Below are 15171 nucleotides of genomic sequence, written 5' to 3' on the forward strand. Positions count from 1 at the left end.
GATGTTAGAGGAAAACTATTTATTGGGAAGATCCAAAACACTGACTATTTGTATTTCATTCCGAAATGTTAATATTGTTTTCTATTTTTATAAACAAAACAATTCAAAAATCTTTTGATCTAGGCAGTTACCAAATTCATTATTTGTAGGGATATGAACTGTCCCTATTTAATTTCATTTTACTGTGAGGAACAACATACTAAGCAAAATGGATTTTCGGGTTCATCCTTCTCCTTAATTTCCAAGTTGACTACAGCTTGCTTAAAACAGTACATTATTATTATTTTTAATTGAAAGAAAACTAATAAGAAAAATATTAATCTGAAATGCTTATTTTAATCTAAGATATGAAAATAATTTTTCCAACTTGTTTACACGTTTACAGTTACAAGAGGATGGATTAGATCTTCCATTAATAGTTTCTGCTGCTGGGAGTCAAATTATATGTACTTGATTTGTTTTCAGAATAACATTTGCATTTTTAAATCTGTCACTAAAGAAGTCATTAAAATAGACTTTAAGGGTCAAACACACTTTGAAAACTTAGAGAGGTGGGAAAATATGATGTCTCACTGTAGCAGTGTCTGCACTACAGAGCAAAGAGCAAGTCACCTTCCTTGTCACAGTATCAGTGGATGAATATTACCCGCAGGTTGCAGGCTAATGATAAACTTTTTATTTTATTGCCCTCTCATGCATCAAGACAGAAGTATTTCAGAGCAGTTTTATCCCCCAAAAATGGACATATGAACTGAGAAAGCAAGAACTATTTGATACAGCTCCACCTGCTTTGCACCAGGCAACTTCATGCTGCTTTGCAGGAAAATGAGCACAAAAACAAAGGGCACAGGAGCAGAACTAGGCTGGACTTGGACAATTAGCCCCTGCCAGCATGGCATCCCTTTGGATAGCCTTCTCACAGCTGTGAGCACCACTGCAGCCTCTCTAGACACTTATTTTAGAAGCTCTTGGTCTCTCTTTTCTGGTGAGCAGCAGAGAGATGAAATGGGTATTGCCATTAGCACCGTCCCATAACCACATCTAGGAGAGAAGGCATAGTAGAGTGGGAAGCTGTGAGATCCAGATCTACTTTCTAGAGAAAAAGGAGAACAACCACAACAATCTTATGAAGATGCAAAAGATATGATGAATATTCTCAAGTATATGGGACTTAAATCCTAAAAGCCTCTTTATTCTTGCATTGGCCTAACCTGAGAAAAGGACAGGGCTGACCTCTGGTTCCCAGTTGACTGTGGCAGTGCCGCTGTTGCCAGACCTGCAGGAATGCATCACACTGACCTCTCAGAGACTCCAGCTGGGGATTTCCCATGGCACTGCTGTCACACTCCACGAGCACTGCCCATTACCTCAGCATCAGCCACGACTGCAGTGAAGCTGGTGATCCTGACTCACAGTGACAGCTCTTTCACAGCTCTTACTAACCCAAGACATGGCTCAGCACAATCTATACCTCAGTCGTTTTAAGCAAACATTTCAGCTGGGAAAAGCACTGCTCCATGGCTCCATTCTAGGACCCACATTGAACCAGCACTTCAGGCCATCCTTCTGACCAGTGAAGGAAAGCATGAGTGGCCTTGAATGCAAAGGCAGACATAAAGGAAAAGCCTGAACTTGGCTTTGCTCCATTTCCACTTGACCAACAAGCCACAGACCAACTCATCTTTGCTCTTACACTTTGAACAATTTTATTCGGTTTCTAGGATGAAATGGAAGCAGATTCAGGGTGTTTCTAGTTCAGTTCATTTTTCTTGTCTTTTTCCTGGGCAGAAGACAGCAGCTGAGGTGTGCACACAGATGTATTTGTTCGAAAGAGCAGAAGCAAAAATGCTCCTGGCCTGCTATTGCTGCACTGGATATGGGGAGCATTAGTAGCAGCTCACAGTCAATCATGTGCCTCCCTTGTATTTTTATTTCTCCCTCCAATGACTAACATCACAAAAAGATTACAAAGCTCTGCAAATAGAAATACAGTGCTTCATCCCAACAGCAGATGCTCAGCACTCACTGCAGATGGATCTCTTTGCCAAGGCATGCTCAGGATGTGTCATCTGGCTTCTCACATACATGACTACCTCATCAGATGCCTGTTTCTTCCAAGCCTGTCTATATAAACACCAGGATCATGCAAATTATTACCTCCAGTTTAAAAGCAGCATCAAGACATTTTGTGACATCAAATAAATAGATTGGTCTTTCCAGCCTCTTTCAAAATCCCTGTTACACTGATCCTCTGATTGCAGAAAAATGTTTGACATTTGACTAACCCCTTCATACAGTAAAGACTTGATACTATTAAAGGAGTGTGTTTACAATAGCTTTGTTCTTGCAAATGTCACTCAAGAATCATTAGCAGCACAGCAGCAAAACACCTGGTGCCTGCCACAGCATTCTTTTAGCAAGTGGGAAGCAGAGCAATAGGAAATTATTTGATTATATTCTCAGTAACTGGTTTGGTAAAATCTTGCACTAGCCTTCCAAAGGAAATTCTCAAATAGAGAGGCACAGCATTTTAGCTATATTGTTCCTACAGCTAGGATGTGAGACTGACTAGTTTAAAAATCTTCCAGAATAACTGCAGAAATTGAAAATCCCACCCAGAACACACCCTCACATCTGACAGGTTAACACATGTGTTTGGTTTGTGTGGAAAGGTTTTCATAGCAGGGAGGGGGCTACAGGGGTTGCTTCCATGGAAAGCTGCAAGAAGCTGTCCAAGAAAGCAAACACCAGCCAGCTCTGAGATGGACCCGCTGCTGGCCCAGGTCACACCCATCAGTGACAGTGGTAGCACCTCTGAGATAACTTAGTCATGAAGTGAGGGGAAGAAACAAATTCAGCTACACAGAAACAAATTCTGAAAGCTTCAGCCAGAGAGGAGTGAGAATATATGAGAGAAAAAGCACTGCAAACACCAAGGTCAGTGAAAAAGGAGGGGAGGAGTGTCCCAGGTGCTGGAGCAGGGATTGCCCTGCAGCTCACAGTGAAAGCCATGGTGAGGCAGGCTCACCCCTTGACCCATGGAAGGACAGGTGAAGGTGAGCCCACAGGAGACCCATATTGCAATAATCTGTTTCTGAAGCCTTCATCCTATGAAAAGATCCACAGTGGGGCAATTCATGAAGAACTGCAGCCTGTGGAAAGGACTCACATTGGAAAGGTTTGTGGAGAGCTCCTCCTGTGGGAGGGGCACCATGCTGGAGCAGGGAAAGGGTGTGAGGAGTTCTCCCCTGAGGAGGAAGAAGAGCCAGAGACAACATGTGATGAATTGACCACAGCCCCCATGTCCTGTCCCACTCTGCTGCTGGGATGCAGAAAAAAGAGAAAATTGTGAGAAAAGTTGAGCCCAGGAAGAAGGGAGTGGTAGAAAGGTACTTTAAGATTTAGTTTTTACTTCTCATTATTCTTATTTGATAGAGTAGGGTATAAAGGGATAAAGTATAGTAGAGTATTGATAAGTAATAAATTCAATTAATTTCCCCAGCTGAATGTGATTTTCCCAGGATGGTAATTGCTGAGTGAGCTCTCCCTGCCTTTATTTGAACCCACAGACCTTTGATTATATTTTCTGCCCCTGTCCAGCTGAGGAGGGGAGTGACCAAGTGGCCTTGATGGACACCTGGCACCTAGCCAGGGTCAGCCCACCACAATGAGGAAAACTTAGTGGTTATTCAGCATGTTTTTGCTTTTCAGAGTCTTGGGATGACAGAAACATAAGAAGGGAAAGATAAAAGCTTGGCAAGTTTAAAACTTTGTAGAATTTGTAACTTAACCATCTATGTCTCAGCTTTGGGGTGTAGTGGAGACTGCTGCTCCAGACCTGAAGCACACATCTCCTCACCACAGCAGTTTGCTACCACACTGCACCTGCTCTGCTCAGCACCTTTCACATAGCACTCATCTGTTTGAGAGCAAACCTGCTAAGGACAAAGTAACAGACTGGAGATTTCTCACTCACAGAAGGCATTGCAAAGAGGCTTAAAAGTGGCACAGAGGAGTTTGTCATCTGTTGCTGCTCCCTGACCTCCAGTTTGCAAGCAGAATGAGCACCCCTCAAGGCTCAACAGCCAGCTCAGCCTGAGTGCTCCATCCTCAGGGACAGCACAGAAATCAGCGCCTACCAATCAATAGATTTTTAGAGCAGCTCCATGTGTCATGTCAAATCTCTAATTCTTTTCATCTTTCATAGTATCACCAATACTGAAGTTTCCACACCCATCATGATCACTCTAATACTCAGCTGCTTTTAGCAAACTGGCTTTGGAGTCACTGCATGGCTTTTGAGCACATTTAAACCTGCAAAGTGAGAACAGCAAAGCACACTATAAATTCTTCATCATCTCTGAGAGGGAGCAGTTCTAGACAATATCCCCTTCAACTCCTGGCTCAAAATCATCGAAACATTAAATCAATTGCTTACCTTTTGATCCAGACTGTAGGCCAAGATCCACTCCTCCTGCTTGGGGTGGAAGAGCAAGCTCTGGATATAGAAGTTCAAACGGTACTTCTGATAAGTAGCTCCTTCATCAGAGCTGATGAGGATGCTGCTCTCAACTTCTGGATCACTAAGAAGCATGATCTAAATAGAAAAATGGAGGGAAAGTGTTAATGAAAAAGTGAAAGTGGACATAATTTAAGAGTGAGGTCACACAGCACTGACTCCTATCAGATGTATTCAGAACATCACTCAAGAGTATAACATCCCATAGAATTAGAATGGGTTTTTATTATTTCAGTTTCATTTCCTTTGGCAACTCATTTGCTGATTTGATTCATTTTTTTTTTTTCATTTTATCCAGATAAATTCAGAAAGATCAGTAAGAAAGAAAAATTTTATGTATCAACGTTGATTTTGCTTGCATATAGGAACTTCAGGCAGCAACACCAGGCTTTCCTGGACCATATCTGTCTACCACTTCTCTCACCCCATGTGGAATTCTCTCTCCAAAAGTAAGCAACAGAGCATTCCTGAGATTTAAGGCTCATTACCTGGCAGCTTGCAGTGCTATGAATGAGAGCATCACCTCCATGGAAACACAGAATGCCTTCCTGGATCAGCTGCTGGCAGCTGGGTATAGTTCACATGCACATGGGCAAACACTGACACCATTTCATATATCACACTCCCAATTTGTACAGTAAGAGACATTCATTCAGTCAGTGAAAACATAATTTTCCCCAAGCACAGGAAAGTGCACGACCTCAATTTTTATAGGGAGGAAAACACTTCTGAGTCTCTAATTTTAATTAGAAAATTATTATCAATATTTTAAAATGGGTTGATTCCACACTATCAGATGGCAAGCTCTACATAAACGTTAGCAGGAAAAATGTTGTGGAAACATTAATACCATCTTATTAACATCTGGAGAAAATGACTTCACATTAAAGCAAATACCAGTATCATAAAATAAAGGCAAACAGTGGGAAATAAATTAGAGCTGTTCTAAACACAGCAGGTTGTTGATACAGCAGCTGAATCAAATATAGAAACTGTCTTTCAGCAAGAAAACAGATCTAGGAATGGCCTTTTCTACCTCACTGCAGAATGATCAGCTAGCTGACATCCACCGCAGTTTTGGGTTTTGTCCACATTGACTTCTCTTATCCACCTTCACAGAGCTCAAACTTCAAGACTATAATAGGGAAATACATTAATTTTGACAGCAAAAATCAGTTTCAAGGAATGGTAAAACCCTTGGTATGTTAGGCCTTCATCAAGCAAAAAATTTCAGTGCTTGTTTAATCTTAAGTACTTCATTAGCTCCATGAAGTCACCAAGGGAAAGGGACTACAACGTAAATGGCTTCTGATCCTTTCCATTAAGGAATGAAAAGCTGAACTAGAAGTGAAAGTTTTCCCAGAGTGAAGCCAACTGTATGAATCCAGCTTGATGTCAAAGCACCTTCAACATCCCCCACATCCATCACTTACCAGCCCCAAAATCAATCCCTAGCCATTCCCACAGGAAGCCACAAGATAAATCCTGAAGAAGTGCACTTGCATTGTGCTCTGGTGCCCTGTCTGGGGAACGAGAAGTGTTCCCCACACGCAAATGATTTCCTGGGAATTAGCCTGAGAAGAGACCTCCAAGATCTCCACTCTAAAGGATGTTTTGGTACATACATTCTTTCTAATCTGATCAAAATATCAATTTCATTATGTCCCAAACAATAACAATTTCACAACTATTTGAAGATATTATTTTCTATCACTTTTGAATTAGACTGCAAAGACATTTTATACTTCTGTTCACCTAAAGCATATTGCCTATGCCAGAGAACTATAACATAGTTTAGTAAAAATCACTTGCTTATATGGAATGGCAAAAGGATGTAGGCCTGGCCGTTTAAGAAGACAATCCAGAGAGATCTTATATTTAAAATAAAGGATACTTCAGGAATAAAAACTAAAAAATAAAAAAAATAAAAAAAAATTTTCCACCTGATGTAATAGAGGATTACATAGTTAATAATGCTGTGTATTAAAAGGTTACTGCTGGAGTTCTATCCTCAATTAAGGAGCACAAGACTGCATGGACCTGAAGTGGTACACACACAAAAACATCCTCTCTGCCCTTTCATACATGATCTGCAGCACTTCAGTGGATAGTGCAAGAAATGGTCATATGAGACAACAAAGGCAGTATTTCCACCAGATGGTTGACAAATCTGGCCAATTTGTTCTTCTGGATGTGTAACACTGGTTACAAGATCAGATAATAAAACCACCAAGCTAGGAAAGGTGGAAGAACCTAACAACAGTCACATCTGGAGATGACATCACATAAATCATGCCCTGTGCCTTCACCCAGTTTCCACATCCACTCTCCACTCTTCAAATGGAGAAATGAACACCCAACATCTCTGCTGCCATCCATCCTCCCAGGAAAGGCTGGTCCTACACAGAGCAGGATGGAAAGGCAGGAGGCTCAATCAGAGTGAAAAACAAAAGCTCAGCACCAGTCATGCAGCTCAGACTGGCACAGGTTTGTTACATGACACACAGAGAAAGAAAAGTGACAGACTCTAGCTTTTCTTTTTTTATTGTTTCTACTTTTTCTTCCGGAAGCTATAGGGGGAGGGAACTTTCAGCCTTCTCATTATGGGACCAGGAGGAAGCATCTACCCCACTAGTGATTTAGATTAATCACTTTTCATTAAGAGACAATAAACAAACTCCAGTCAGAATGAGCATTTCTGCCAGCATCCTGTGTTGCCATTTATAATTGCCATAAGGAATAGCAAAGGAGAACCAGAGAGTTGTCAAATGTAATTTATAAGGGTTTAAGATCTAATCATTTTCTATAATATTAAATTAAATGGCAGCTTTTATTTAAATGAAAATTACATTTGGTCTTTCTACATTCTAGATTAGCTATATATACATCCATGTACAAAATGTTGCTTTTTTCTCTAGTTTAGGTGGAGAGGGGAAAGGCAGGCAGGACTGGTTACTGCCAAGGGTATATCCTTGAAAACGTACTTTTCCTGACCTTCAAAATCCAGTGAACAATGAATGGCAAGCACCAGACAAACAAAACAGGCTGAAAATCAGACTAAAATTCAGAGAGTTCCTTAGGAATGGATGCAGAGGAAGAGAGCTGTCTGGGACATGGTGCATCTCCTTTAAAGCAGGAGCTTTGGGGACAGTGAGGACACAAACAGAGCTGTTCTGAATGAACTCCAGGTGGGCAGAAGACCAGACACCAGTGAGACAACACAGGGAATGATGGTATGGAGAGATCACCTGGCAAGAACATTACCTACGCTATATGGACTGAGATCTTCAGGACATGAGCAGGAAACATATCCAGCTCTGAGCACTTCAAGGGGATTCACCCCAGGGAATAAACAGCACAAGCTGCAGGCAGAAGAACAAGGAGGGCATGATGCATGTTATACCTGTGCCTGCCGTATTGTGTTTGGTACAGAAACCACAGCAGTAGTTAAGAGTCACTCAGATTTGTTGGAGAGTGTGTAAGACCCTTAAAGGAGCTCAAATGCAGAAGTAGGTAGGAAGGAAAGTGGCACCATATTGCAGCACAAATCCTCTAAAAAAGTCATGCCCTCTGATGGGGCTAATATAATAAAAACTAGGGGGGTAAGATTTGTAACTGGGAACATGAGTTCCCACTAGCCAGATCAAAATACCAGGTAGGTTCCTGGGTTAATGCACACACCTTCCATGGTACTGCTTTCATATGGGTTATGGGCAGGTGGATGAGTTAAGATGGTGCCACGTTTCTCTTTTTCTGTAGCCCAGCACAAAGAGAGCCATGATGTGGGATACAGAACTGTGCAGTAATGGGGCAGCACACCTCTCACAGGCACAATGCTACAACATGCCCAGACAGGCACGGGGATACACATGAGCACAGAAATCACAATGGAATGTGTTTTGTACGCAGCTGAATTAGTTAAAAAACAGCCACTGGACCAAAAAAACCCCAAAACAACATGCCACATAAGTGGCATTTTTATTAATATTAGCTTTCAATGAAGCCTTTTATTTTTCTCAACGAACATAAATTTTCACTGTAAATTACCGAAGCGCATCTCCCTAAATCAGCACAGACCAGTTTTATAGGTGCAATAATCTGTAGCAATAGTACCACTGAGCTACATTAGCAAAGAAACACCAGAGAGTTGTCAAATGAATAAAGAAGACAGGTTCAAATAAATGTCTTTTGTTCTGAGAAATAGATAGACAACATTAAACTTTTGTGTACTGCCCCTGACGCTCCACTTTAATGCACTTTTCATACACTGTTCTTTTCAGAGGTCCTTGTCACATTCACGTATGTAAAAGGCTATTCTTAAAAAAACATAAACAAAGCAGTTAAAAAAATAAACAAATCAACAGGACACCTACAAACCATGCAAGCCTCCACAGCTTCAAAAGAAACCCAGTTCCTTAGAATTTACTCTGTAGGACGGGATTATCCTCTCCTACAACTGAAAAGACAGTCTTGCCACAAACACTTCTGCAAATACAGAAAGTTGAAATTTAGTGTTTACAGGTTCATGGGGATTTCCATATTGAATGTGCTCAGCTTAAAAGTGAAAAGGTTTTTTTGGGGTTTTTTAGGCCTCCTTCCCCTAGGCCCTCAACTCAGAAACACTTCAGATCCTTCCTAAAGCCTGGCCACATCTACAACATCAATGAAAAAACAAATCAGATTCTAAAAAAGAAAAATGTTTCATTTGATTTAAAACATCTTATGGGTTGTATTGTCCCATGTCTCCTTCCCAAAAAGCTTCACAGTAGCTTTGAGTTTAAAAAGCCAAAATGTCTCAACAATTTATACTGAAAGGCCAATGAAAGTGGAGGATTTTTGCTTTGTTTAGATTTTTTATGTCCTTTCCTCCTTTCAAAAATGTTGAGAAATCAAAATTCAGTGACATTTAAAGGCTTAAAGATGCAAAAGTTGTTTTCTTCCTTCAAAACACCAGTCCATCACAAGTTAAATAAGAACAGTTTGGACCTCTCTTATGGGAAGAGTAATTTTCTACATCGAAGCATTATAGATTACATGTTTGACCACCTGAAATTTCTCACTGGCAAATACTTGATTATTCATTTCCCTCACATTCCTTCTCTCTCCAACATTATTACTGCAATTACTTGCCCTGCAAGCTAAAAGATGCCCTCAGAGGTCTGATCACAACCCAAATCTCCTAGAACACGTCTACAGAGTATATCTAAATCCCTTCCCTGCCATTCCCATGGAGGACAAGTGCAACTCATTGCAAAGAAAATCTCATCCCTTTTCCCCCTCTTTCATCACTACATGCCATTTCAACTAAAAAAAATTCAGTTAAATTAAATCAGCCCAATTCCCTCTGAAACTAAAAAGTGCTAAGGTACCACAAGTAACTGTCTGCTTACCAGCAAAAGTAACACCCATATAAATCAGCTGAGCTAAAGTTGTCTTTGAATGATTTGCACTAGTTTAGAAAGAGGGTTTCTAGAAAGCACACCTTAACTTTATACAAACTTCCACAGACATTCAGAGATGGCTAAATACCTGCTCACTGCCCTGCAGATATGTTGATCTCTAATCAGGGGGAAATGAAAGCAACCTTTTCTAGTCACCAAACATATTAGTCAGACAGGAAAAAATGGGACATGTCACTGATAAAAATCTGCTCTAGAGAGAAATCCTGTGTATTTACATACAAGTAAAGATATTCACTCCATCATTCAGGGATCAGCAGCTGTGACAAGAGGGACATCTGCTCTCTGGGAAGCAAAAAAAGACATCCATGAAGAGGGCAACAGCTTTTATATAATTACTTACTTTGTGTGCCAAAAGGAAAACGCTCATTGCAAACTTTTGTGTTACAGAGTAGCCCAGATCTGGGACTCCTTCTTCCTTCACATGCCTCAAAAACTTCCTTCATGTTAAGGATAACCCATGGGCATCAATCAAGCAGTAAAGGGGCATTGAGCTTTCATAAGAGACAAATTGTCTGGACCTACCCCATTTCAGTTTCTTGTAACTTCACTTCTTATTGCCCGAAATTTAACATTAATGGCAGATCTAATTAATGAATATAGCACCAGATCACCAACTCTCAGAACCATAGTGCTGTAATCTTAAAGGATGAAGTGCACTGCACTGACTTTATAGGGGTTTATGAAGCATGTGTTATAAAAGTACCTCAACCATAAGGCTTTTATACCTTGGCACTCACTTCAATACAATCCCATAAAACCCAAGCAATCTTTAAGTGTTAAAGGTGACTTTCACTACTGTATTTATTATTGGATAATGAAAAATGACTCAGACACTCATAGAAGCTCAGCAATGAAATAAGAGTTTCCTGAGACTTTTGCATTGGGTCTGCATTATATGTACCGTGACCAAAGAACCCAATGGCTCTCTCAAGACATTTTAGACACTTCACACTAACCTCCCTCCAGAACTTCCTTCCCATCAGGAATTCTTTGTAATTACAAAACAACTTCTAGTCTGCAGAATCACATTGCTTGCCAGAGAACTTTTCAGACATCAATAGCTGTTTCTGTAAGGATTCAACCCCTCTGGAGGACCTGTTCCATGGACTGCTGCAGCTGTGCCAGAAACTGAGAGCTCTCTAATCCACCAAACTGGTTTGAGAAGAGAGCAACCTCATGAAATCTGCAATTACCCACACATGGGTTCCCCACCTTTGCAGCACTGAGACAGAATGGTCAGAGTACATGATGTTGTTCACGTGACACACAGGTTCATTGTCTCTGCAGAATGTTTTGTCTTTCGTAGAGGGTACATAAAAGAAGAGAAACATTATCAGAAATAAAATAATAAATTGTGACATGAAAAAATTTCTTTAACATAAAACAGCAGGGTTTTTGAAACAAAAATGAGCAGTGCTGGAGTGCATCAAATGAGTACCAGCACTACCTTGCCTTCTCTGAGGAGATGCACATCAGCCTACCACACTTGTTTACAGGCAATAATCCTGGTTAATCTTTTGTTGCCTTCTATTGTCTCTTATATCCAATTATACCCAGACTAAAATTTCAATTAACTGTTCATATTGGTACAAAATTGCAAGAGGCTTTTGGCACTTCAGCCATACCTGCCATAAATTGCAATACCAAAACAAAACACTTCAGAGAGTTCCAAGCTCACGCAATCCCTTCCCTATGGAGAGGGCACTCCATTTTAATCACCACCTCCAGCACCTGTGCAAGAGCACAGATGCACCATGCAAGAAGCCCTGAGGATCAGGAGCAAATTAAGGTTAAATTGCATATAAAGTAAGAGCTCTTCAAGGAAAACCACTCTGCCATCCTCACTGGCAGGTGGGAAATGAAAATCTATCATGGCTGTAAGACTTAGGCAAAACTCTGAGCTGGGAAAAGAACACAGATACTCCAAGGCTGCCATCTGAACCTGCCCACAATGCCAAATCCCAGGCTGGATCCAATTTGCATGCACAAGAGTGAAATAAACCATGATAACAGAACTAACAAAGCAGAGCATCTTATCTTTGTTTTGCTGCTGAGCAGGTCAGAACAACATGTCTCCCCTCTTTCTCTCGCCTTTTTGGCACTGGACACATGTACTTTTCACTTTTAATTACAAGGCACAGCAAGCATTTGCTTGTTAAATTTCAGGTGCCAGTGGGGATGGAAGCCATCCAAAAAGCATGTGCTTGACCTGGCAAAAAGTGACTGACTGGCAACAGCCAGCCACATGCTCGGCTGTAAAACCTTTTCATTGTCACAGCAAGGCAGCCTTTATCCAAGGTTACCCCAGCCCATTATATTCTTGTTTCAGCTGCACATTCTCCAGCTCCCCACAGATCAGGGGAGCAAAGTCCTCTACCACGGTATTCCCACCTGCCTGGGGCCACTGCAGGGCTGTCCAGCTAATCTGCCAAAGGCTTTTCTGTGTCACAGCACATTCATGCAGAGTTCTGCTCCACAAACTGCCAAATGGGTGACAAGCGTCACCACTGGATTTCTACATCCAGTTTGACCAGCACTTCTACTAATGGGTCTGAACCTTCCAATAGAAGAAACCCCCACTGGAGATCTTAGGCACCAGCCAGAGCTTCCTCACAAATACAAAGCTTCTGAGCTATATTATTATATTGCTCCAGAGTCTGGTATTTGTGCATAGCATAGCTCTGCATGATGCCTTTTTACTCTTCTGGACTCTAGACAGGAAAGCCCCAGTTATTACAATATCTGACACATTGTTTTGTGGTCATCAGCTTTTTTTCTGATGACAGGGAACAGCTCTAATCCCAAACTGTCTTCACAGAAAGGGAAAAGCAGCATTCACTGTTATAATTATATGTTATTTGAGTAAATGCATGGTTGTGCTATTCTCCATACAACTACAAAGTAATTTTCACCATTATGGTAACTTCCCATGTAAGCAGAAATAGTTACAGAAAATAATGTTATCAGTAAGGAGAGGCTGTGTGCTCCACAGCTGCTGGAACTGAGAACACCATTTATATAAAAACACTCCTCTGATTATAGGTCTCACTTGGGAGAACACTTTACATGTGGGTATGAGTTTACTCACAGTAGTTGCCCCATTACAGAAAACAAAAAGATGTGCATGGATAGTTACTCATGGGGGTAAACTTTTGCAGCCTGTATTCAGCAATCTATTTCATTTGAGGACAGTGGAGTGTTTCATGACTCTATAGAAAAATAAAAATCGTGTTATGTATCTCCCTTGAGGCCATTAAATCTGAATACAATTTTAAATGCATCATTGCTTCTCCTTTGCTTACCCACTTTATTTTTCTGCTTTTTTAGTCAGATTGCAGAGTGAACATAGACAACAGTCAGCTTTATCACTGTTCACATCCAGATGCTTATAATCTATCTCAATTTACTTACTTGGCATCTATTACTCATGTCCCTCACTGTCCCTAATGTGCTTCTCTTCCTAACATCCCCCCACTGGAGGAAGCTAAGATGACAGGAGAAGGTCTATCCAATTTCTGGATGCAAGGCTGAGGCCTGAGTTACAAAACATGATGGCATGGCAGCACTCAGCTCTGAGCTACCACTGAGGCTGCAAGCTCTGCATGCTAACTTGGGTGCCAAAGATTCAGGTGCCAGATAGGTTCAGGACTTAGGTAGAGGATTCCCAACCAGCACCTCACTGGCTTTGACATTATCTATTATATTTAATAATTAGCTCCCCATGAAACAGTCCTTGCAGGTTTATGGCAGTAGTCTTGTCTGAGCAGGGGAGTGGCTGCCCCAGTGACAGAACCCAGTGGCTGCTACATCCTGTTCCAACTATTCCTTCAGGGTCACTGGTTCTTCAGAGCCTGGGCAAAATCATGCACTTTCCTTTCTGTATCCCTTCACGCACATATGTGAGCTCTGTACGTTTCTCAAGAAGCAGTGGAAGATGAAACAGAACTGGAAGAGGGGGTAAAAGTTTTATCTCCAACACAACCCTGACACTTTGTTTTTAGATTCAATAGGCAAACATCAGAAAATTACCAAGCTTACTCCATTCTTCCACGCATTTCCAGGTCTTGAGTACAGCATTCCTTGTGTGCACCCCACTGCCCCTCAATCTCTGAGCACACCTGCTCCAGGAGTTTTGCTGCTTTCTTGCAGGGATTTTTAAGGATCATGTTCTCTACCATGGGAAGCTTCCAAGGGAGGAACATTATGAGCTTGTTTTGTCAGCAACAGAGAATTAAAATATTAGAGGGCTCACTGTAAAAGGCAGAACCAATCTCTCCTCAGAGACAGAAGGACTAGTCTAAGAGTTGATTGCCTAGATTTATAAGAAAACAACAGCCTGAGTTTTCCCTAACTGCATCTGTGGACCACTTAGAAAACCCCTGTCATTACTTTTGGAGTCCAGCAACATCTGTCTGTATACAATGAAAAAAAGACATCTTAGAACTGAGAGGTGAAGTGCAATGAACTCCCACTAATGAACACAGAAGCCTCAAACACTCCACAACACAGTGAAATAACTCTCTAAAATCTAGCCCTGCCAAGCTCCATGCTGAAGAAAACTGATTTTAACAGTCACAGAAGTGTTTCCAGGTTTCCCAGTACTGCTTGAGATAAAATATTTTACAGAGAATTGATAACACCAGAGCTGACATTACAGTTACAGTGTAAGAGGCAGATGTGTGTATGCACCACAAACTGAGACTGTGGCCACGTGCCCTGAAGACTCTGCTAATCTAGGCTATTAAAATGAGAATTCACACAGCAATGCTGAGCTTCTCTATTCTTCACTTCATAAAAGAATGAAATAAAAAGATATCTTGCCAATTATTATTGGGCTTGGGGTTGGCAGGGGGTGGGGGGAGGATTTTCCTCAAAGAGAAATAAATAAGTCTTGGTGAACCAACTCCTATCACTAAAGATCAAGGTCAGATCATTATATGGTCTTCAAAAGGACCCACCTTCCCCTTCTCTGAGAGCTGCTCTCCACCCATTCTATTATTTTTCCCTCCTTTTTAATAACAGGATATAGTGACTGACTGTTATTGATTGATTATCCTGCTGTCTGTGAAGCACCATACCCCTCCTCGTTAATTCAAAACTACCTTATTTTTCATACTTCATAAATTAATATATTATTGGAGCTGCAGCAGTAAATGAGATGGCCATGTTTCAGAGTGTGGTAAGGAGAAT

At 41.1% G+C, this 15171-nt stretch overlaps 1 protein-coding gene across 1 annotated transcript in view; it reads right to left on the minus strand.

Annotated features, from left to right (window-relative positions):
• Positions 1-15171, minus strand: part of LOC134421857 (VPS10 domain-containing receptor SorCS3-like) — a 267518-nt gene that overhangs the window by 118731 nt on the left and 133616 nt on the right. The window contains exon 4 of the mRNA XM_063163236.1: positions 4439-4597. Coding sequence (XP_063019306.1) covers positions 4439-4597 — 159 coding nt within the window. The remainder of the gene's footprint in view (positions 1-4438; positions 4598-15171) is intronic.

Source organism: Melospiza melodia, chromosome 9 (assembly GCF_035770615.1).
Source record: "Melospiza melodia melodia isolate bMelMel2 chromosome 9, bMelMel2.pri, whole genome shotgun sequence".
Lineage (NCBI taxonomy): Eukaryota > Metazoa > Chordata > Aves > Passeriformes > Passerellidae > Melospiza > Melospiza melodia.